Here is a 25,382-nt window from a genome sequence, read left to right as displayed (position 1 = left end):
CATTTTTAATCCTGAACTCCAAAAAAACCATAACAGATGCAGAGCCAAACAGAGGAGAGTAGGATCTAACAAAACGGGGCATTTAAAAAAAAATTATATGACCCGTTATATGAATATATTCCATACATATTGATAGAGCTAAGACATGCATAACACATGAATCCTATACAAGTAAGAATGAAGTATTTGTGTCAAGTACCGTATTGGCTCCATTATAGGCTGCACCCGATTATAGGCCGCACCCTAAAAATTAGGTGCTTTTTTTAAAGAAAAACAAATTTAGGTGCTTTTTTAAAGAAAACATTTTTTAGATTCTTAGAAAAAAAAACAATTTAGTGGAATAGATATTCTTCCACTCTGCCCCCCCGACATATGCTGCCACTCTGCCCACCCCAGATATGCTGCCACTCCGTCCCCCCCGAGATATGCTGCCACTCTGTTGCCCCCCCTAGATATGCTGCCACTCTGTCCCCTCCAGATATGCTGCCACTCTGCCCCCTCCAGATATGCTGCCACTCTGCCCCCTCCAGATATACCCCCCCCTAGACTTACCAATGCAGAATCCCTGGTGTCTAGCAGGGCCGGCAGGGGACATCTGCACAATATGCATAGACAACTTCCGGTGCCAGCACTTCCGCCGTTGGAAGTGCTGGCAAGGGAGATTGTTAAAGCACATCGCGCAGACTTTCACCAGCTGCTGTCACGTATGCTAACACCAAAAGCACTCACCGCAGGAGATCTTCGGAATAAGGAGTCACCAGGAACTCAGGATGATCCCAACAGTGAAGGAGCTGCAGTGATAGCTGAAAACGGTGGATACTGAGCTGAAGCAGCGAGGTGCAGAGGTAGTAGATATGGGAGCAGCCCAGGATCAGAGATACGATGCCGGACGACAGACGAGCCAGGGAACGGATACACAATGCGGATAGTCAGCCAAGCCAGGGTCAGGTACACGATGCGGGTAGTAAGACAAGCCAGGGGTCGGATACACAATGCGGATAGTCAGCCAAGCCAGGGTCAGGTACACGATGCGGGTAGTAAGACAAGCCAGGGGTCGGATACACGATGGTCACAGGCAGAGGTACAAAATCAGCAGGCAAAAGGGTAGTCAGGAAAATCCAATGGTCAACTAAATAGCAACAAAGCAAACTCAAGTTCAAAACGGAGAAAGACCACGACAGGGTGCCTGTGGACAGATCTGCAGGGTTTTTGAATCTGGCGCCACAGAAAGCCACGCCCCCAACAGAGCGTCAGGGGCGTGTCCTAAGACGTCCTTCTGACTCACGACTCCAGCCGTGAGAATTGGCTGCGCCCCCAGTGGAGACCGGCGAACCGGTAAGTAGACCTCTCTGGGGATTCCTTAGGCAGCGAGCAGTTTTCACTCTGATCGCTGCCGAATCCCCAGATCTGCCTTCCCGCTTCCTGCACCGGCGATCGGGTTGCAAATCGCCAGTGCAGGGAGATCGGGAACTCCGGACCCCCCCGCACTTACGTGCCGACGTCCGCCCGCCGGAGACGGAGCCCGGGCTCTCCAGCTTGGGTCTTCGTGACCCGCGAGCGGATCGCCGCACACAAGGACCCGGGACCGCGACGGGTCCCGGCACCGGACCCGGGACCGCGACGGGTCCCGGCACCGGACCCGGGACCGCGACGGGTCCCGGCACCGCGACAGCTGCGGTGATGCAAGCGGAAACAACCTCCGCTGCCCGCACGTCTGTGCAATGTGCTTTAACAATCTCCCTTGCCGGCACCCCGCCGTGGAAAGTGCTGGCAGGGGAGATTGTTAAAGCACATCGCGCAGACTTTCACCAGCTGCGGTGATGCAAGCGGAAACAACCTCCGCTGCCCGCACGTCTGTGCAATGTGCTTTAACAATCTCCCTTGCCGGCACCCCGCCGTGGAAAGTGCTGGCAGGGGAGGCTGTCTCAGCGCATCGCGTAGATGTCCACGGCTCCCGGAGAGTAGGCTGCAGGTCCCCTGCAGTGCTGTGGGGGATCGGTATCCTAACCCTGCTGCCTGCCCGGAACTGCATGTCCCGGGCGGCGGGCGATACGAATTGCGCATTTCTAAGCTAAACCCGATTATAGGGTTAAAGACTTAAAGTGTGGGGGGGAAAGTGCAGCCTAAATTAGGGCAAATACGGTATTTGTTCAATATACAGTTTACTGTAATTTCCAGGTAGTCATTTAATTAAACTGATTAAATTATCAGTTGTCTTCCTGGAAAAGTTGTAACTCTTTCTGTATACTTGTTAAGAGTTGTTAAAACTCTTTTATATAACCAACGTCTATATATCACACTGTGCAAAGATTTTAGGCAGATGTGAAAAGTAACAATGCTTTAAAAAATAACATGTTAATAGTTCAAAAAATACAAACTAGGGGAGCGCACAGCCTAAAAAGCATAACCGTATTAGAATTATTTTAGCAGCAACCCCAGAATCTGAATGTGTATGCCTTTTATGATTTTTGTGTGCTCCCTTAGTTTGTTTTTTCAGGCTGTGCTTATTTGCAGGTTCTGCCAAACCTTAGGGTTGAGCAGCCCCTCCTGCCACAGGTGCCCAAAGAAGGCTTCAAATGGCTTGAGAGTCTCATTTGGGTTAAACTACAGTGCGGTTCCACTGATTTAGCTCATTGGTAAGCAATATAGCCATTAAAAAGTAAATAGGACTTGCCAAACTTGGGGTACTTTGACGTAGTGGCGGGAGGAACAGCAAAACTCACTACCAAGGTTAAAGTTAAAAGTCATACACCTTGGCAAGACTAAGCACAGCAACAAGACACATCAGAAAGGTCTCCCAGACAGAAATTTCAAGGCAGACAGGGGTTTCCAGATGTTCTGTTCAAGCTCTTTTGAAGAAGCACAAAGAAACGGGCAATGTTGAGGACTGCAGACACAGTGGCTGAGGAAACCGAGTGCAGATGAAAGACCCATCATGCTTACATCCATTTGCAATTGGAGGCTGTCCAGCTGTGTCATCAGCTCAGCATTGGCAAAAAACACTGAGGCCCTTGTACACCCATCTATTGTCTGGAGAAGCCTGGTCAGAAGTGGTCTTCATGGAAGACTTGCAGACAAAAAGCCATACCATCTGTGTGAAAACAAGGCCAAGTGGCGCAACTATTTAGGTGTAGAAAAAAGGGCAGCAGGTGCTCTGGACTGATGAGTCAATTTTTTTTTATATTTGAATGTAGCAGAAGGCAGTTTGTTGGGAACTGGATAATGGTACAAGAATCAGTGTTTGCAGGCAACAGTGAAGCATCTCCAGCGTAAAGAAGAACAAGGGGTGATGGTATGGCCGTAAAGAGAACTGATTTCATTGAGTTGAGTCTTTCTGGTATTACATGAAGAGAGAAGCAACTGGGGCTTCCTAAATCCACAGAACTGTGGTTAGTTATCCAAGAACTACCTGCTGAGTTCCTTAAAAAGCTGCGTGCAAGCATATCTATTAGAATTTATGCTGTTTTGAGGGCAAAGGGTGGTCACAGCAATTTTTTCTTCTGCTCAATCACTTTGCATTTCTATAAATGATAACAATAAACTAGTATCATGTCTATTTTGGAAAGCATTCTTACTTTATGGCATTTTTTCACAACTGCCTACAACTTTTGCACAGTACTGTAAATTTGGGCTGCATTCCATTCTGAAACATAGCTTAGGGCAGGTTAATATGTAATAATACCATAGGACATGGAGCTTTTGCATGCAGGCTATTCTTTGCAATGTTTTGTAAATAATCGGATCTTCCAGATAAGCATACTCTAAACACTCTAAAGAGATATCTAACTGACAGCAATAATTGATTATTTACAAAACACACAAAGCGTAGGAATAGGTGGGCACCAGAAATTACAGAAGACTAAGTGCATCAATTAAATAAGATAAAAACAATGACAGTGGGGTTTCGAGATAAGTATCATAATATCATTTTTAATTGTGCAGCTTTCTTTCAGTGTTTCTTGAGCTGAGGTGCTTCAACCATATTAATTGGTAGAAGGTGTAGAAAATCAAGCATGCCATCTCCATAGACAAACCTTGGCTTTACCGAAGAGCTCAGAGACTTTAAATGTGGCACCGTCATAGGTTGCCAACTTTTCCACAAGTCAGTTTGTGAAATTTCTGTCCTGCTAGATCTGGTCCACTTTAAGTGCTATTATTCTGAAATGGAAGAGTAACAGCTCAGGTATCATACTGTAGCTTAATGCTGAAGCGAGTAACACGTAAAAATCGCCTGTCCTTTGTAACATCGCTCACTACAGAGCTCCAAACTGCCTTTGGAAGCAACATCAGCTCAAGCACTGTGCGTCTGGTGCTCTACAAAATTGACTTCCATCGCCAGGTACCTGCACACAAGCTGGAGGTCACTATGCGGAATGACAAGCATCGGCTGTAGTGGGGTAAAGCACACTCACGGTTTTGGAATGGGATGTCGCATATAGGTGTGATGGTCAGCTGTCCATGTCTCTTTGGTGATATAGTGTAAAAGCCTGCAAAGCAATCGTCAAGAACTCTAATTGATCATCCTTCTTGCAACACCGCTCATTTGTTGTGTAAAAACTCTAATGTTGTTGTGGATGAGTTAATTGACTGGATGTACTAGATTCACTAAGATGAAAGCTCTGCCCAATAAACTCTATACAACTTGAAAACGAAGAATGATAATAGAAAAAAAAGATTATTCTCAGTGAATATTAGGCTCGGTCCAATGACCTTTCTAAACCTTCATAGATTTGAATGCAAGTGAATGATGAATAGTTTAAATCGTTTTTTGGCCCATTTGCATAAGTCTATAGGTTCCAGTAATAAGCCCTGCATCTCTATAACAATAATTAAGGTGAGAGTTATGACATGGGGAGAAAGGGAAGGTTTATAGCATAGGGAGTGAATGTAATGATGTGTGGTGAGATGGAAAGAGATGTGGGTGGTTGGAGGAAGGATTGTTTTAATGAAGGGTTGGGCTGTATTAAAATCTGCATGATCTATGTAATTAGCTATGTGCATGAGATGTGTAGATGCTTGTAAACACTTGATGTATGTTAAGAATGTGGTCAAATGTGAGAAATCAAAAGCTCCTCTCCTATGAACTTATATGATGATTATAGCAATGCACATACACATTAATGATTATATTCGCAAGGCCAAAACTGAAAATATATCCATTTTATGATCATTTTTTTTAAAATAGCTCCAGCGTATATTTTAAGTTGTTAAAATAACAGCAGAGGAAGCTTGACATGTTGACTGATAATAATTAAAATATTAAATACGGGACAATAAAAATGGAATAAGACATGAAGCTACAGCCTACCATCCAATATGTATATATTGTATTTCTTAAAAAAATTATCGCATATCATACTAGTTCAACAGTTTAGCCATTATAAGGCAAGTAAGCTTGGCTATGTAAAAAATAGACTGGGCAATGATTTCCCTGAAATACTCAAGGACACTTTGCTGAGAAAAGCCTACATGAGCAGTAAAACGTGGCCAACCTACAAAGAAATTGAAGTCTCCCAAGAGGCTCCCAATTCGATTGAAGACAATAACGCCACTCAATATTGACTGTAATTTAACTTCATAGCGCAGAGACTAATATGACATATAGAGCACAATAATGCATATGTGTTAATGCTAATATTTGCAAATCAAGATTAATTGTTCTTATCATAAAAAAATAAGAGAAAATGACCCATAATACATTTTACAATTTGCTTAGCTGTGATTTATACTCTTACAAATGGTTTTGTCTGCCCACATATACCTGTTTACCAATAGCAACACAGGCAGAGCCACTCTCCTTGAAAATGGGTGATGATGTCATAAGTTAGGAGTATATAAACATACTTGAACAAACTTACTATCAATGCAAGGAGTAGGTAAAAGGTGCACAATGACACTCTGCAATTTGTTTGTTCTCTTGTTAGCATTTCAGATTTTCCCTACAGCTGAGAGTTCTATGGTGAAACTTATTGATGGAGGTTATGAAAACCTAGTTATTGCAATTCATCCTGGACTAAAAGAAGATATAAAGATTCTAGAAAAAATTCAGGTAAGCACAATGTATATATTGCAAATGTTTAAACAATATTTTTTCTACAAAATCATCATTAAATCCAAATTTGAATTTTAAAAATAGCAGGAAATCTAAAATTTGGATAGGAAACAACGGCTTAATACAATACATATATGACAAGTCTAGAATTGACAGACTAAGACAAACCGATACAGTAGGTGAATTTGAATAGATTTTTATGTCCTATTTTTTAAAATCCTTTATTACGTATTATTTCATATATTTTTATCAGGATATGGTGAAAGAAGCCACAAATTATTTGTTTAATGCTACAAAGAAAAGGCTTTTCATCAGAAGTGCAAAAATACTGATTCCTTTGACTTGGCCGAGAAAGAACTATACCAAGCGTCAAAGTGAATCATTTGATAAGGTAAGACAGTAAACATCTAGAAAGACGCTCTATCTGTTATGTGCCACAGAATAGTTTATGGAAAAATATAATTTTGTAAACTTATGTACAAAAGTAAAATCTTTTTTTCTGGATACGGAACTGTTATATTTTAAAATGATTCACTATACCCCCAACATTTTAACACCTGGAACCTGAAATGATATTGGGTTAATTATGAACATATTTGACTCCTATTCAAGAAAAAGTACGGTGTGGATTCTCTTCGGGGATGTAACCATGCAGGGTCTTCTAGGAGCACATTGTGGAGAAGGCAGTAATGGACCTGAATGGTGTGAGTCTTTTCATTCCACAAATCCTAACAGGGGCTTTCTCCCTCAAAGGGCTGATCATACTTTGTGCTTATCTAAATTCATATTATGAAAATGATTACATGCAGAAGAGTATGACATTCTTAACTTGTCATCTATGTTTCTTAGCAGTCACTGTGATGGGGAAAATTAAAGGAGTTGTGTCACTTAGACAAAACACTGAATTCTCCAGCATGTTAACCAAAGAAGCCTTGACTTACCTATTATTTTATTGTTTCCTCTGAAGAAATGAATAAACACAACACAGAGACGTTGGAAGAGATGTTCTAGTTTCAATGGCATATCAGAGTCTGCTCTTATGTATGACTGGGAAGCTGATGAGTGATTTAGCTAGATTTCCGAATCACCATTGCTCAATGGAAGTGGGTATGAGCTGGACCCTGAACTGGCTTAAAGTGTCCCCTTCTCTTATGATTTTAAGAAGAACAATACAGGGTGATTGTAAGTCCAGAAAGTGAAAGCAACTCTGTTAAAATTAAAAAAGAAATTCTGGGCTTTACCCCTAACCCAGCCAGGCTTTGCCATAGACATTAGAATTAATGTGATGACCCATGATCTCAATTAAAAGGTGTCGGGATTTAACCGGCATGTCTATGACTAGTTATTTGTGGGAGTTTTGCTGACTCACCCAGTGTAAATAATTTATATTCATTATAGATCAATGTTCTTGTATATGTCTACCATTTTATGCGCAATCAACTAATGAGCAGATAAGAACCACGCAGCCCAATCACGTTTATAGTTTCCCAGCTATAAAGACTCAGAGTCCTTGGTCTTAGATTCAGAATAGTCATATGCATATCCCATGAATGTTAGCCTTACTACTTCTTCTGGGAGGCTGTTCCACTTATCTACCACCTGCTTAGTAAAGCAGACCCTCCATATATAACATCTGTGCCTTTGATCCTCTAGTTTTACCTCCTGTTCTATCAAAGAATTCTGTACAGGGACTTTTCTTGCTATTATATCACCTATGAATTTATCATTATGTCACAAGACCTAACAACTCATCTCTATTTTGCTCTGTTGTATTTGCTTATCATTTGCACCAAGCATCTGTCTTCAACACAAGTGAAAGCATCCGAGTGCCTGTTTGTACTACAGATTGCTTAATTATATGTTTGATCTAGAAACAAACTGTATTTGACATGTGAAGGAGTGTGTTTAGACTAAGGAGTGCATGCCTGTATGTGTGCCCTAAACACATATATTAACCCCTTCATGACAAAGCCCATACATGTACGGGCTCACAATGCATTGTTTTTAATGGGTTTAAGGACAACCCATTGGCACACTTCTAGGATATGCCATCTTCTTCTACTAAATGTAATCTATTTGATATAGCAGTTCCTAGTAAAGTTTAATGGTTCAATAAACCTTAAGAACCCATAAATTTGGTTCTCAAATGTTTCTTTCGCTAATTTTACATTTGCTGCACTTTTGTCCGTTAATAATAAGGGTTTATTTTTTTTTTTTTTTACTAATCAAGTAACCAACAACACAAAATGCGAGAAATACAATTAGTTACAGCTCATCAAAAATAGAAATAGAAAAAAGATAATGAATGTAAGCCAAGTATAAAGCATAAAGTTAATTTGAAATGCCTTCCCAAAATAAAAATCTAAGTATTTTTTTTCTTTTAAATGAATTTTGTCTATCTTTGGCCAAATCAAATGCACGCTGGGGTATTTGCTCACTATTGTAAGTGGGGCATGGAATCTACTGGTGCTCTGTAAATAAAATGTTAGGTAATAGGAATAACGTTGACATTATTAATACTGGATCCATATGCCACCAAAAAATCGGCAAGTGCTTCCTCTGAAAGTGTCCACTTTATATGTATATATACATAAACGTTTTATGGGAACTTGCAATGTTTTAATAGCTGTTTAGGTTTTACAGCAAAGCTTTTAGAAGAATATATTTTGTTTACAAAACTCAGCTTACAAAGACATTTTCTGTTTGTACACTTATTATTGTGACTTTGAAATCTACGTAACACTCTCAATATCTAAACAAATTTTAGGCAGATGTTATCATTGCTACCCCGTACCTGAAATATGGAGACGACCCATACACTTTGCAATATGGAGGCTGTGGGGAGCCAGGAAGATACATCCATTTTACACCTAAATTTTTACTTGATGATCGTCTGCTCTCCGTTTACGGCCCCAGAGGTAACGATTTTTCTTTCAGTTGAACATTTTCAGATTTGGCTGATCGATACTAAAGTGTGGAAAATAAGTTTAATCAGAAATTCTTTACTACTAGTGTTTTTAATATAAAATGGATTTCGTCACTAACATTATGTGTATTTAATTTACTCTAACCTAGATTACTGAAAATGTATTGGATTTCTTTTCATGAACTATGGAGAATCCAAGCCTCAATGTGAGATGTGATTGTAGATTTTCGCACACTGGGAGCAGTCATAGGTCCCCATTCGGCACACCTGGTTTTCACCTAGGTCCGGGTTGCGGGAGTGGTGTGAAGGCACCCCCCCATCCATGCCCACTTCCCCTTCTACCACGCTGATGTTTGTTTGGCTTGCCTCAAATGTAATGTCAGCAGACCACCCTCTGACATCAGCGGACCACCCACTGGCATCAGCAGTACTGCCCACTGATGCCAATAGACCCTCCCACCTGCAACCTAAAGAGTGGCGGCTCTAGATAGCTGGAGCCCGGATGTTCCGAGCTATACCAAACAGTTTTTAATCGGTATTTCATTTTGTGAGTGGAGTGATGCTTGGCCCTGGCTCACACTTGGCTGAAACACCTAAACTCAATAATTATGAATGGTGTCAACAGACTTTTGGTCATGTAGTATACATTACAAGTTATTTTTTTTTGCAGGCAGAGTATTTGTCCATGAGTGGGCTCACCTCCGATGGGGAGTCTTTGATGAATATAACTATGAAAAACCATATTATATATCAGGGGACCTTAAAGTTGAAGCAACAAGGTACTTGCTTCATTTTGTAATTTTACTAAACAATATCCTATCTCATTTCATAAAAATATTATATATAAATATGTTTCTTCTCTGTCTACCTTGTAAATGGGAGACTTGTTCATTAAAGATATGTGTACACACTTTTTTTGCTATATTTCAGGCACCTTCAGACAAGGGAAAGTCTTCTGGTGCCCTATGCTGTTTATTGCTGGAACATGGATAGAACAGCATAAATAGATTCCTTAGCTACCAATAAGCCCTATGGCTAATCTTGCCCGACATTAGAAAATATGTATACATTTTTTCTCCTCAGATGTTCTACTGATATTTTGGGTATAAACATTAAGAACCCTGATCAATGCCAAGGCAGTGCCTGTCGTGCAAAACCATGCTACTTTGATCCCAACACAGGACTTTATGAAGAGGCCTGTGTTTTTGTGCCTGTAAAGGAACAACTGGTCAATGCATCCATTATGTATTTGCAGGCGCTCCCCTCTGTGAGTATTCAAGTATTTCAAATATATGCAATTTGGAGTTTCTTAAAACAAAGTAAACAAAATGATTTAATGAATACTTATAATATTTCTGATAAGTCTAATGTTTACTCTACTAAACCCATTTGTATGTTTGAAAATATTGTTATTTAGAAAGATCTTTTGAGGAAGGTATTGTAATGGCAGAACTCTAATTTTTTTTAGGTGTCCGAGTTCTGCGATGCAAGTAACCATAACATTGAAGCTCCGACACTACAAAATCGAATGTGTGATTCTCGCAGCACATGGGAAGTCATCATGAATTCCACAGATATAAGCAACACTGTGCCAATGAATCATAGCAATATTCCAGTTCCTTCCTTTTCACTCCTCCAATACAGAGACAGGGTGGTCACACTAGTGCTTGATGTTTCAGGAAGCATGAATGGTGTAAGTTAACTGCTTTATAATATTTGTATTCTTAAAATCATGGGAGTGAATGAAGATGTTGCATAAGAGAATAGAGAGAAAGTATATGGTACAACAGCCTCAACAGTTAGACACGTGTTCACTTGTCTATGTGAGTAGGAAGCACCAGCAGACCAACAGGTTAAGTTAATAGACTAATAGGTTCCACCATATATCTATTTCAAGATAACACTTTATTCATCAAACATCATCCAATTAAAAACATGGCCACCATCAAACTATGGCAGGCCTTCTGCTGCTTCATTTGACGTCTTGACTAAAATTTCTCGGTCATACGCTTATAGGAGAGACTGGGGACAACTGGTGTCTGGCAAGGCTCTGAGGTGGCTAAAGGTATGATGGCCAAGGACCAGAAAATTAAGTTATAGTAAAATAGAAATATAGTGTCTATTGTTAATATGACTATAGTAAAAATAAAGTCTCACACAACTTGTGGAATGGGTGAACATTTGTCTTTCTCACTTCCACGTGACAGATCTACTTACTAATACTAATTATTTCTGATGCTGATTTATTTACATGTAAACATTTTTACATTTTCAGACTCGTATTCAGCTACTGTATCAAGCAGCAGAGGTGTTTCTCGTACAAATCATTGAAACAGGCTCCCGTGTTGGAATTGTAAATTTTTCAACCAGTGCATCCATCCTTTCACATCTAGTTCAAGTAATTAGCGAAGTACAGCGAGAAAAACTCAAATCATTACTTCCAAAAACTGCATATGGTAGAACTAATATATGTGCTGGGATCCGTTCTGGCATTGAGGTAATTTTCCAGCGCTTTAGTAATCACCACAATCAAGGACTGTGTATTCATATCAGTGGTACTGATGCTTCTGAAAGCACTCCTTTAAAATCAATGGGGGTGCTTTCTGCACATGGTTGGAGAGGTCTTGTTAGATCCTTAGGAAATCTCATGCATCATAGACCTGGAGCAAGGTGACTCTACACTACTGCATACCCCTTTAAGGGCCAGTGACGGTGGTGTCATTTAAATGGGACCTTTCATAATCTAAATGTATTTTTGATTTATTATGTGGCCAGCATATTAGTCACAGTAAAACCGTCACTTAACCGATATCATTGTAAACATAATGAGTAATTCTTATACCAAGCAACTATAACTAAGGAAACATAAAAACAACCAATCAAATAAATGAATAAAATGTATAAAAATATGTTATTGTCCATTTCTATCACAACCATATACCTAGCCATCTTCACTAGGTTTAAAGAAAATTGAGGGCCAGACTACTTTTCTGTAGTTTCTGTATGTGATGTCATAATATCCCAAATGTTTTTTTTTTTCATAGAAATGTTTTTACAATAGTGGCCTGTTTAGGGTTCTTAAATGCAGCTTCTGAACATAGTTTAGACTTGTACTTGTTTCCATTTTTCCAGGTAAATAAGCAGCTTGATGGATCCTCAATTGGCACAGAAATATTGTTACTATCGGATGGAGAAGATAATTTTAATACCAGCCTTTGCTTCCATGAAATACTAGAAAGTGGAGTAATACTTCATTTCATTGCCCTGGGACCATCTGCAACAAGTTCACTTAACAATATAATAGTTAACACAGGTCAGTATTCTGATTTGCATGGCAATTTATAATCCAATGGTCTTGCTTAGAAGGAAGGCTATGGACGAACATAACAGTTGTATTTTTATGTGCACCACAGTGGTTGTCTTTTGATATGGTGCTCCTTCACAAAGGTTATTTTCTGACAGGTTTTTAATTCAGGGTCCAGTTTCCTCTACTAAGGACTTGTCATTACTTGTCGTTGTAGGGATTTTATAAGGGATGGGCAAAAGGGAGTGTGTGTGTGAGCATAGATGTGTATGTGGTGTGAGATTGAGAGTGTGTTAGCATGAGTGGTGTGAGAGGAGGGAGTGTGTGATAGAATGAGTGTGTAGGTGTGTGTTAGTGAGTATGAGTAAGTGTGTGTGTGTTAGCATCTGTAAATGGTGTGTGTTTACATATGTGTGCCATAATGTATGTTGTAGGGGGGGGGGGAATGATGGCACAGACAAGCTGTTTGGGGGCAAAGATCCACAGATAAGCTCTTTTGGGGGCACTGACAAATTGGAGCAAAGATGGCAGGCTGTATGGGGGAACTGATAAGCTGGTTGGGCACAGGTGGCATTCATAAGCTGTTTGGAGGCAAAGAAAGGTACTCACAAGCTGTTTGGGAGCAAAGGTGGCGCTGTGGGACATTTTGCTTGATGAAGTTGAGGGACCTTGGGGAAATTTCCTCACCAGGGCCCTGTAATTTCTAGTTATGCCCCTGGTGACAAAGCCCATGGCTTTTATAGTAAAATTAAGAGCAGCTACCGGTGAAATTTTGCAGTTCCTAAAACGAGGCTTCATTTTGATCTCCAGGTAAGAGGAGGTCAGGTGTTTGGTCCCTACCTGATTCTTTCCGCTTACCACCCATTTTTGTTTTCATTTTTCGTACATTTTCTACGCCGCCATTCGCATTGCTCTACCTCGCCATGTCCTAAACATAGATGGTAAGACCTTGAAGGCTGCATATCCCCTGAGGTATAGCCATGCAGAATACTTTAGAGGGGAAGCTAGGCATTTTTGTTGAGGGCTCAGTACAAATAATTGTATTATGCATATCTGTTATGTAAATTATAAATTGTAATTAATCAGATGTACATTATCTTTCTTTGATGCAGGGGGATTAACTTTTTCGGCATCAGGTAAATTGGACACTAATGGGTTGATCGATGCATTCAGTGGCGTTTCTGATGGAAATGGTGATATTTCTCAGCAAGCTATACAGGTGAAGTATTTAATATAAAACATTTTTTTAACATTATGTATTTTTAGGAAAACATTTCAAATAAATGTAGCCCAGTTACTTTTAGGACATATTGACAGCCTTGATACTTATGCATATGTATTAAGTACTTTGATCAGACCCTCCGCCTTCTCAGCATGCAATTTTCTGCTCAAAATTTACACCTCCAAAGCCTCCTTTTTAACATTTGAATTAAGTGTTTGTGAAACGCCCCACTGGCCTTAGATATAAAACTATATAGTGATTGTGTTCTACTTGATGTAGAATGCTTGGAAATCTACTATTTTCATTCAAAATCATGGATGATGCAATACATCCTCTACCCACTTGGCAGCCACTGGCACACAATGGTATATATACCTACTCCTACGTAAGTGAAAACCTTTTTCCCATAGGGTGCCCTAAAGTAATGAATAAGCAGGAGGTGCACACAAAAAAAAAAACCTGTACCGCTAGAGTTATAGTTAAAATGATTTTTGGGGTTTTGCCTCTTGCTTATTCATTACTTTTAATTGTCCCCATCGGGCACCAGAATGGGAGTAAGGGGTTAGAGGTCTGTGCCTCCCATATGGTATAGTAACATATTTTAACCACTGGACATGGGGTGGAGGGCAGTGGGTTCTAGGTAGGCTTTATAGGCCTCCAGATTGATTCATTACGGCCACTGTACATGCTAGGAGAAGGCATATACATACTTTCTTAATAATTTGAACTCTCAACTAACCACCTCACTAATTTATGGATGGACTCTATTGCGATTGTATGCTTTCCATTTCACGTGCAAAGTTACTGTGACTTGTTGTGCCTACAGTCTCCAGCATTCTCAGTCATAAATTGCAAGACTGGTAACAGCTGAAGGGTTTCATGACTAGAAATCTTTGTGAGATGTATACTAAGCAAAGAAATTAACAAACATCAAATTATTTATGATAGCTATTTGACTTTCTGTAAATATGAAATTGTTGACAATAAAATCAGAAGGATATATTGCTATAAATGTCTGTATTCCTTTTTTTCAGCTGGAGAGCATAGGAAAATCTCTCGCTGTGAAAGAATGTCTAAATGGCACCGTTTTCATCGACAGCACAGTTGGGAATGATACATTCTTCCTGGTTACATGGCAATCTGCAGTCCCAATGATAATTTTACAAGATCCCAAAGGAACAGTATACAATGATTCACAATTCATCAGTGACACAACTTCTAAATCTTCCAGGCTACAAATCCCAGGAACTGCAGAGGTGAGTCATTCTAGTTACCGGTATATTGACCCCATTCCTCATTTTTCTTACCAGGTGGTATGAGTTGGGTCAATGTGGGTCCTATCCTTTGCTCCAATCTAGGAGTAACAATATTTGTGCTTTTGGGCCTGGGAGACCATTTGTAACTAAACTCTAAGTAAACAATAGTTTCAATAAGGGTATAAAAAAAGGTGAGAATACTGTAGAAAAGTCTCTGATGTATTCACAGTGGATCTTTTTAACTAAAAGTGGGCCTGAAAAAAGTCTGGTGGCATAGGATGGAAATAATTATTTTCTGGAGCTCTGGAGTTTGCTAGCCATGGGCTTTAGAAAAGATTATCTTTTCAATACCGAATATATTGGCCAGCAAACCCCAGAAAATAAATATTTCCATCCTATGCCACCAGACTTTTTTCATATATATACACACCACTAGGGTTTCATTGAGCATTCTGTGTTGTGTTTGGAGTCTTCTTGGCTGGACACCCACTTCTAGGGAGAGTAGCCACAGAACTAAATTCTCTGCATTTATAGATGAGCTGTCTAACTGTGGACTAATACATATGTAAACTTTTACTTTGTAAGCCTTTATAGCTTTATGCAAATCAATTCTTGATTGTAGGTCTGAGATGTTTTTGTGAGGCATGGTTCATGTGAAAGTAGCTTTAAAAGATATCTCAAATCCCGTTTCATTAGTTGGACTCCACGTTTGCTAATTCGGGACTCCAATTAGCTTTTGTTGAAGTGATTAACCTTTTTCCAACCCACACTGTGAGTGTTTGTGTTCTATATGGACAAGAACAATACAATAATTGTACGTTATTAGTTAAAACAGATTGTGTTTGTTCATTATTGTCACTTAGATGAAGATCATATATTTTAACTCAAATATATACATAAATGCTGATAATTCCAAAGGGTTCACTTACTTTTTCTTGGCACTGTACGTACCTGGGAACTCCCAGATCCGCCCCATAGGTTCCCGATATGGCAGGTAATTACTGCGTCACATGCAACATAAACATGCATGCCGCAAAAAAAGGTTTACAACATCACTAGGCAAGATGTGCATTTTTGGTGCGTCTGATAGCAGCCCCTTGAAATCCGAAGTCCTGCTGGTATAGGCAATGCTTAACTGTAGCAAATAGCTTATTTACTCTAGGTTATTCACGCAGAAAAAAAGCCAGAAAAACGAAAGAAACCCATACGACATGTTTCCTTCTCTTCTACTTAAAACAATAACTGCGTACTTAGCACACATTAGGTACACTACTGAGAATATAAATATGACACAAAATTTGGTAGGAGTTCCAGTTTAAATCCTTTAATATATTGCACATATTTGAAAATAAATAATGTACTTTTATTTTATAGAGTGGAGCTTGGCTTTACAGTCTTTGCAATACTTTAACATCGCCTCATGTGGTTGGTTTGGTTGTGAACTCAATGGCAGTTGATGTAGAGATACCCCCAGTTACTGTAAGCGCCCACATGAACACGAACACAAACGCTTACCCAAATCCAATGGTCGTATATGCATCAGTAAGTCAGGGGTTTCTTCCTGTGAAAGGAGCCAAGGTCACAGCGATTATTGAATCAGCAGCTGGAATTTCAGATGTCCTAGAGCTTTTGGACAATGGAGCAGGTAACTTAATATATCCCACACATGTCTTTCTTGCTATTGTGGTAATATGCAATACACTTGATTTATTTCCATATCAAAAGTTAATGAATTGAAAACTGCAAAAAATGTAAGTGTAACTCATTTACCTTTGTAAATCATTGTATGAATTCTACGTTCACTTTATGCATTAAAGACAATAAGTATATTTAACAAAACAAATCTGCAGGGAGCGTTGTTAAAGAAAAAGTTGTAAAACTATAGACCTTATTAGGAGGGTATATTGCCCTGAATACTAACATTTCTGTGGCCACCATCCACTTGCACCCCGTTCAGTTGAGAACTGTGATAAAAGGTCCAATCCAGGTGCTCTGCCTCTTAAGGGCCAATTGTGTCTGCTAGACACAGACCTCCATAGTGTAGCTTGACTGGTTACAAAGGAGATCTTTGATGTCCCCAACTCGCCCATGGAGCTGCAGCATGCCAACCACGGTACTTTGCCCTAGTTATACAGCAAAGGGGCTGCCTGCAACGGAACCTGCTGCTACCCCAGGACTTGGCCAAAACATGTCGGTGCTTCATTGAATTTTAGCAAGGTCAGAACATACAGCTTCTAGACTGCCTTTGTTGATGAAACTAGCCTGGTATTTTGGGGGATTTTTTTCTGCAACAGCACAAGAAAACTCAAATAAATGACTCTTCTATAAAGGACCTCATATGTGAACAGACCACAAGTCTTTAGCTCAGCTGGTCTCTTGAATTCGCCTATAAATATTTTGAAAGCGAATTCTAAACTTTTGAAAACTTTCATTTTTTTTCCTCTCTATTTTCCAAATATCCCAGGTAATAGACTTGTAATACATAGTAAGTGTAAAAATAAAAAAAAATGAAAAAATGTCCTCCACAACTGGTATATTTACCAATATAAAATGTATACTTGTGTAAATTGGTTCCTGTTTTCAAATTAGCTGGCTAAATTCTAGTAATGCATAACTGTCATCAATAATTATTGAATAAATGTGTATTGAAACATGAGGGCTAAAATTGGGTTTTGGGTTAAGTTATGAAATCGATTTTGGTACTTAATTTTTTTATTTTATGACTGTAAGGTGCTGACATTGCAAAGAATGATGGTATCTACTCAAAGTACTTCACTGCTTTCAAGACAAATGCTCGATACAGCTTGAAAGTGCGTGTTGAGGGTACGAAGTCTAAAACCCGTCTGGCCATTCCTGCAAGTCGAGCTCTATATTTACCCGGAATTCTAGAAAATGGTAAACAGAGCTGTTATATATTATTAAACAATATTGTAAAAATGTATAGGTTTAGCAACAACTTAGTTCTAGATAAAAAAAAACAAGCTAAATATCTACATTCTGTTTAGAACATATTTTAAAGAATTCGATTGATTAGTCGTCTTTGTCTTGATTGAGTTTATTTAAAGACAGAACATGCATTTCATGCACAAGACATGCTGGAAACACAAACACTGACAACTTCACAAAATATATACAGGCATAACGTGTGTACCGTCAATAATATTAAAAGCTGTATACCTTAGACATCAAAGCGCGCATACATTTGTAGGTTCTGCACCGTGTCACAGTGCATTACCAACAATCATTCATATATTGTTGTGAAACATATTACAACGAAACAACTGTGAAAATGCAAACATTAAAGAAAAACTGTAAACAGTTCCAGGGGCGCAAAAACTGTGGTATAATGGCAAGAATGGGGGATAGGGATATTACAAAAGTCCAAAGGGTTGAAGGGATCAGGTGATATCAGGTGTTGGGGTTAGTCCTCCTTAATGCTCTCAATTATGGAGTAGTCATTAAGCAAGCTTAAGCCTGCAACAGTCTTGGATAGCGACCCATTCACTACTCAGGATCAGATGGCTCCTACTAAACCTCAAAAACATCTATAACAAGACATTAGGTGCCAAGCATCTTCAAAGTCACCCTCTCTGTGTGAGTTTCTGAAAAAGTCTATACAGAACAGATTCGTGGGAGAGGAGCTAAGTCTACACAGAATATTTGACTTTATTTTCAAATGTAGTCAACGTCTCCTCCTTTCCGATGCAACGTGGACAATGTCTGTATTTGCATAGCTCGCTAGCATGCATTAATGTCCTTAGGATGAGGCCTCCCTGGAAAGCCACCCATACAATGTCCTTGTGTCTATTAGATAACCTACTTGATGCCATGTTAATCAAAACAATCCCCTCTGTGGCATAAGGGAGTCCTGGAATCTACTCCGTAATATACTTGTCAATGATGTGCATACTGAGACAGAGCTCATACTAACAGCTTGGATCCACTAATATAAACCTGAACACCGGCTATTCCAGATTTAGTATGCCTATGGTGAAACTACATGAAAGCACAACAAGTAAAATACAATACTATCATGGCACTGTATGTCTGTCCAAATAGTGGGTAAGGATTCTAAAAGTGACATGCCTGGTGAGCTTATTTATATGCCTGCCATGTTTATGCATGTAAAGTATATTTATACATATTTAATTTTGTAGGCACGGCCAACATGAATCCTTCACAACCTGTGTTTAACGATGATGACCTATATGTTGGAGCATTTAGTAGGACAGCTTCAGGTGGCTCTTTCGAAGTATCTAGTGTACCTCCAGGCATCCAACCTGACATATTTAAACCTCATAAAATAACAGATCTGGATGCCAAAATAGTAGGAGAGGCAATTACACTATCATGGACTGCAACAGGGAATGATCTGGATCAGGGAAATGGTAAACAGTTTTATTATTTGACCCTTTTATTACCCATTATTAAATTTTTATTCATAGAGCACCAGCTGTTTGCGTAGCACCATTTTTATGGAGGGAAAAAATACAAAACTAAGAACATGAATCAACATAAGCCTATGAATCAATAAACACTGATATTACTATGGCAAGGATGGTTGTATTGGAAAATATGAAGGCCTGAAGATGATTAAGTTGTAATGTTTTTTTCCCCTCTAACTATAGTTTGTGAGGTATCATGGGATAGATTGTACAGTTCTCTGAACAGATGGGATTTTATAAGTTATATATATATAAGTGCTTGACATTTTACTAAGCAGGGGAGAGTCTGACAGTATGAGAAAAGATACTCTAAAATATGGGTGCACCATAGGCGATGTTTCAAAAATATTCTAGATTTTTACATTTTAAATGGACATTTTAATATGGCAAGGAACCACACCATAGAAGAATGCATTCTAAAGTACTTTGTGAGTACTTTCATGTGTATTCTTTAAAATGTAAACAAAAACTTGCCTTAGGAAGAAGCAAAATACCTCCTCTCTGGTCCTACAGTGTGGAAGGGTGAAAGAACGGACACATTGGCAGTTGGGTTCTCTGCTCCAGACCCCATGCAGACGCACTAGGCTTGGAGCAGAGAATGACCACCTGGGGAAGTGCTAGAGTTAAGTAATAAAAACTGGATTTTTTTTAGACTTTTAAATGCAGCAAAGTTACATGGGTGCCTATACTGTCCTATTAATATCACCTGCATTATTATTAATGAGATACATTTAGATAATTGACATGTAAGCTACAGCTATAAGAAAATGGTTGTACTTGGAGTAAAAACCACAGGAATTGTTTAATATTTTTTCTTCTTCAAAAAACAGTAAAACTTACTGTCCAGAAAATATGGTAGGTACATAAGCATGTTGTAAAAGTAATTTCTTTTTACTCTTACTTCAGGCTTTATATACTTCTGAAGAGTTTTAAAGCTATATTACTGAAAATAACTTTTTTCCGGTCATTTTTAAATGTTGTTTTATCAGCTTCAAGTTATGACATCCGAATGAGCCTCAATCCTCTAAGCCTCAGATACAACTTCAGTGATTGCACTTCAATTAACACTTCAAGTTTGACACCTCAGCCAGCTGGATCCAGCGAAACATTTACATTCAAACCTGACAATGTCGTCATAGCAAATGGAACGATACTTTATTTTGCTATAGTTGCTACTGATAAGGTTTCACAGCAATCAGACCCATCTAACATAGCACAGGCTGCTCTTCTTATTCCTCCACCAACCACCACCACCACAACAACTTCCTCCACAACAACCACACCACATCATGATGAAAAAAACGAAGGAACAGACTCTGAAAGCGAGCACTCTGAAAGCGAGGAACTGAATGGAGGAATAATTGCCGCTATAGTATGTGGGTCTGTAATCATAATTTGTATTATTCTATGCATTACTCTCTGCGTTGTAAAATGCATACTTAGTAGAAGAAACTAATGCAAAATGCTAAAAAAACAAATTTTTTCTTTTTGATACCTGTCCTGCAAAAATTTATAATAAAGTATATAAGAAAGAATTTATGAATATAAATAAAGAAATATGTTAATTGTAATAGTTTACTTATGTAAAATTCTATTAGTTACCATTAAACAGAAAGGGGTTATATGTACGGTACTTTCATTCATGTTTATGACTGCATCTTGTGTCCCATTGTTGGAAAAATTAAAAAATGATTGGCAAAAGTATGGACACTGGGCACACAGTCTATGAGACAAAAAATCCAAAAGCCTGGTAGTCAAGGGGAAAAACAAAACTCGTTATCAGAAGAGTCAGGTCAACTGTTAAGCAAGGTCAAAGCAATACATACAACACCAGGAAAGAACACCAAGGAGCCGAACAACTTAGCATAGGTGTCAAGTTATGTTTTATATTAAAATTTGGCACCAAACCCACATCTGCATATCTGTCACTTGTGTCATCAGAAGCCATTTGTGTAAGATGCATCCTGTGCAATGCTGCAGTGCATCTTATTCTGTCTAGATTGCATGTTTTATATGTGTGGATAGGGTTATGCACTTAAAAATACATATTTTTCTATTTCCAGAAATTGTGTTTAACAGTGTCATGGCTATTTATTGAGAAACAAATAAAGAGCATCCAAATACAAACCTACATATAAATACAAATATATAGATTAAAAAATCTTGAGGCTTTAGCATTGTATATTTGACAAAGCATACAAAGTTACCTGAAACATTTAAGGACCCCATGGGAGGTAGAAAAACAATGTTCAGTAACATAAAATGGCTGAACTTTTATGAAATTGTGCAGGCTTATGATGGAGCTCCAACCAAAGAGTGCTCTTCAAGCTACTGAGGGCATTAAGAGGATATGAAATGCCCAACAGCTGAGTCCTTGAACCCAAGACTTGAACTCCCACCATTCCACTAACCTGGTTATGCAAACTCTGATTTTTTTTAATTTTTAGTCAGATACTGTATTGCATAAAAATAAAAAATACTTGTAATAACTGTTATGAGGGAACATGCTTTGTACACTCATATACTTGCGTGTTCCTGTTCTCTGGAACTTCCTCCTGTGTTCCGTCAAAAACAGCACAGAATGGGAATCATTTCTCTCATCTCTTTTCATTATTTTCTCCTATTTTCTCCTTTCACACTCAATTCTAACATCTCTTTCTCTCTTTTCTCCTTTCTTTCTCCTGTCTTTCCTCTCCTCTTGTCGCTTATATGTTTCTTGTTTTTCTCTATACTAAAACAAACATTTTAGCTATCATCTGTAAAATCATGCCCATTGGTAGAAGGTGGCAACCCTAGTTTGATTTGACTCTCAACTGTTTATTATAACTTTAAAGTATTAATTAAAATACACCTATTTAGAGATAAATATAATCTATCCTCCTAATACCTGCAACCTAACAAGAAACCATCTGTTCTTCCCTTTGAGATTTCCACGTTACTGATTTCTGTATGTGACCTCTCTACAATCCAATCATCCTCGGACAAGCAGTCCCTCATGTGCTGTTTCATTCTCCTTAAACCTATAAATAGATTGTAAGCTTGCAATAGCAGGGCCTTCCTCAACTTCTACAACTGTTTACTTTCCCCTATGGTAATAGTGTGACAAAATGTGCTGGTGCTCTATAAAAATAACATGTAATATATCATATCCCTATTAGAACATTAAAGAACCATAAATTGGAGACACCAATAAAAGCCACCAGCAGATATATGCAGCTGCATGCTGCAAAAGCATAAGAATGTAGCGTGAGGCAGCGGTCATCCAGTAGGCAAGAACGTCCATGAGATTTATCGCCTGCTGGCTTTAAAGGCTGATTTTCTCCTATTTTCTCCTTTCACACTCAATTCTAACATCTCTTTCTATCTTTCTGTCTTTTCTCTTTTCTCATTTTCTCTATTCCTGAATGGCCCTGTTGCATTTACATAGAGGAATAAACAGATACACTTAATCAGATATTCCAGAGAGAGTAATTCAGTCTCAACGATCCCATGAGAGGATCATATCACTAGTTCTTAGCCACATATCATTAGGCTATACCCTCTAGTTGGCTGGAATTTGTTTTGAGCTCATTCCAATAAACCTGCAAGATAAGTAACTCTTTTAAAACAAAGATGAAATCTGTATAAATTGTGGACGTAGAGTTAGGAGCCATAGACTCTCATACCTTAATTTACTCAACAGCAAAATAAATGTACCATATACACTTGGCAACTCTAGGAACTCTCCTTTCTTTCATTGTTTACTGATGCTGCATGCCTGTCGTTTTTTTATGTTGCTGTGACAATCTTCTCTGTAGTAAACAATGTCACATATCACGATGGAAGTTTACTTAAATTGCTCTGCCAATGCATCTCAAAGAGTTTATAAGTGTATCACCAGCCAAATCTATAAAGAACTCTAGGGCAATTCCATGCTAATACTTCCGTCACAACTGCAAGACAATTCACCTTAATTACTGCAATACACTTTTATTTGTTAGAGTCCATGGACAAAGCATGTTTTTTTGGGCAATATGTCTCCCAGGGTTGACTATTAAATTAATTTATAATGTAGAAGGTCTCCCTCCCAGACCAAAAATTGAGATCTGGATCTGAGCAACCCAAGAGCTTTTAAAATTAGGAAGGGTTTGAGGGTATTAATAAGCGTTAAAATATAACTCAACAATTTGAACTTTTGGATAGAAACAGGTTATTTTAATTTCCTTTTAAACTAAACATAAGCATTATTTTTATTAGCGATATCATAAATGGTCTTAAATCTAAGGTGTGTCTTCTTGCAGACGATACATAAGTCAACAACAGGACCGGGTGAGGGGCTGTCCATATTGTGCGCGGAGGCCCTTATGCGGAAGCGCTTCAGAAGGCCTGGTCAGCGGAACTGTTACCGGGGACAAGCGGACAAAGAAAGAAGATTAATGAGGCAAGAGAAGAAGCAGAGCTGGGGAATGGAGACAGGGGCGTGGAAGAAACGCTTCAAAGAAGGTAGGGAGACTCTTTTCGGGACACTCCATTATCCTGGTATGAAGGTGCCTGGGATGGTGCGCAAAAATGTGGGACTGTCCCAGGTGATCAGGGACAAGTGGTCACCCTAGTAGGCAGGCGCTGCTACACAATGGTGACCTTTAGGCAGGCACTTCTATACAATGGATATCTGTAGGCAGGTGCTTCTACAGATTGGTGAGCTCCAGACTGACAGGTATGTAATTGGGAGCTTAAAGTGAACACAGATGCAAAAAGGTAAGATAAGTATCTAAACTTTTGCAATTAAGGAAAAAAGGAAGAATTTAAAATTTTTAAAACTTGTATGGCACTTAAAGGGACAGCTTAATAAGTGCTTTATTACGCATTCTTTAAAAGTTTTTAAATTAAAAGGACTTACATTTGAAAGAAGCTGCATCTTCACAGCTGCAGGTACTTGCCTCCTCCATAAACTGGCAATTCTTACCAGTGCAAGGGGTTGCCCTAGTGTTACACTATAACACCAGATGCTCACACTAACGTTATATGCTCACATACACACTAACACCATATGCTCACATACATGCTAACACCATACGCTAATACACACATGCTAACAGCATATGCTCACACACGTTACACCATTCACTAATACACATGCACACACACTCTCCTCCCTCTTTCTCTATCCCCTCCCTATTTCTCTCTCTTTCTCACACCTTCTCTCTCCCCCTCTAGCTTGCACACCTCTCCCTTCCTCTCCCTCTCTTCCCATCCCACTTTTTGCGCATGAGCACAGAGGCTGTCTTTAGACCACCTCTACTGACTTTCACAGTGTCATTGCTGGGGCTGACTCATTTATTAAACCACATGTCAGGAAATGTGTACGGCTGAACATTGAAAATAGTATTTCTTAAGCAGTATAGTATTTACAGAGGTTATTTTATTTACACTGCCTTTACACATACCTGCCCATAAACACACATGTACACATACACTGCCCTTACACACTGCCTTTAAACATACCTGCCCATAAACACACATATACACATACACTGCCCTTACACACACCTGACCATACACACTGCCCTTACACACACCTACCCATACACACTGCCTGTACATGCACCTACCCATTAACACGCATATTGTAAAGAAGGTCTTAGATGTGGAATGGAACTGTGTGGCTACATGTGTATCATTGTCCTGCAAAGCTGGAAAGAAATTACACGGGGAACCATGCTGCAGCTCTGAAGTGTTAACATAACATTAATGTGCTCATCTGCCCATACGCACACAAACTTACACAGACATATACAGTATATATATATACACACATACACTCCCCTTACTCCCTTTCTCCCCGTCTCTTACCTTTCTCATCTTCCATCTTCCATCCTCCACCCTCCATCCTCTATCCTTTCCTGGGAGCACGAGGTCTGTTATTTCCGACTTTCCGCTTTTGTGCTGCCTCATCACTTTGCGCTGGCTATTGGTGCAGAGTGCGGGGATGAAGGCATCATTTGCCCACACGTAGCTATTAGGCAGCACGGAAGCCAGGGTCTGAAGTGACAGACCGTGTGCTTCCTAATGTTGTGCCGTTTAAAGGGAGATTGTGATTGTTGAAAAATGGCTTCCTGAAACATCTCTCTATTGCTATAAAATAAAAGAAGTCAAAATACGTGCCCAGGTTCATGCGTGAAAAACAAACCCTAAGCC

At 39.1% G+C, this 25,382-nt stretch overlaps 1 protein-coding gene across 1 annotated transcript; it reads left to right on the top strand.

Moving 5' to 3' along the window:
* The first annotated feature begins 5,890 nt into the window (after positions 1–5,890).
* LOC149283348 (calcium-activated chloride channel regulator 1-like) lies at positions 5,891–20,661 on the top strand. Its single transcript, XM_089497722.1, has 14 exons — positions 5,891–6,049; positions 6,306–6,443; positions 8,820–8,970; positions 9,649–9,757; positions 10,062–10,245; positions 10,447–10,671; positions 11,254–11,475; positions 12,111–12,291; positions 13,395–13,501; positions 14,539–14,760; positions 16,135–16,405; positions 17,491–17,655; positions 18,918–19,148; positions 20,195–20,661. The coding sequence occupies exons 1-14, from the start codon at positions 5,891–5,893 to the stop codon at positions 20,659–20,661; spliced, it is 2,832 nt and encodes a 943-aa protein (XP_089353848.1).
* The last annotated feature ends 4,721 nt before the right edge of the window (positions 20,662–25,382 follow it).

Source organism: Sceloporus occidentalis, unplaced genomic scaffold (genome assembly GCF_023333645.1).
Source record: "Sceloporus occidentalis isolate IW3139 unplaced genomic scaffold, rSceOcc1.0.p SCAF_106, whole genome shotgun sequence".
Taxonomy (NCBI): Eukaryota; Metazoa; Chordata; class Lepidosauria; order Squamata; family Phrynosomatidae; genus Sceloporus; species Sceloporus occidentalis.
This window is presented reverse-complemented; position numbering and strand designations above follow the sequence as displayed.

Excerpts from the sequence above, each read along its gene's own strand:
- LOC149283348 (XM_089497722.1), top strand. The coding sequence starts at position 5,891 with ATGACACTCTGCAATTTGTTTGTTCTCTTGTTAGCATTTCAGATTTTC. Across the intron at positions 11,476-12,110 it reads GGATCCGTTCTGGCATTGAG|GTAAATAAGCAGCTTGATGG; the intron begins GTAATTTTCCAG and ends CCATTTTTCCAG. Across the intron at positions 16,406-17,490 it reads GCTTTTGGACAATGGAGCAG|GTGCTGACATTGCAAAGAAT; the intron begins GTAACTTAATAT and ends TATGACTGTAAG.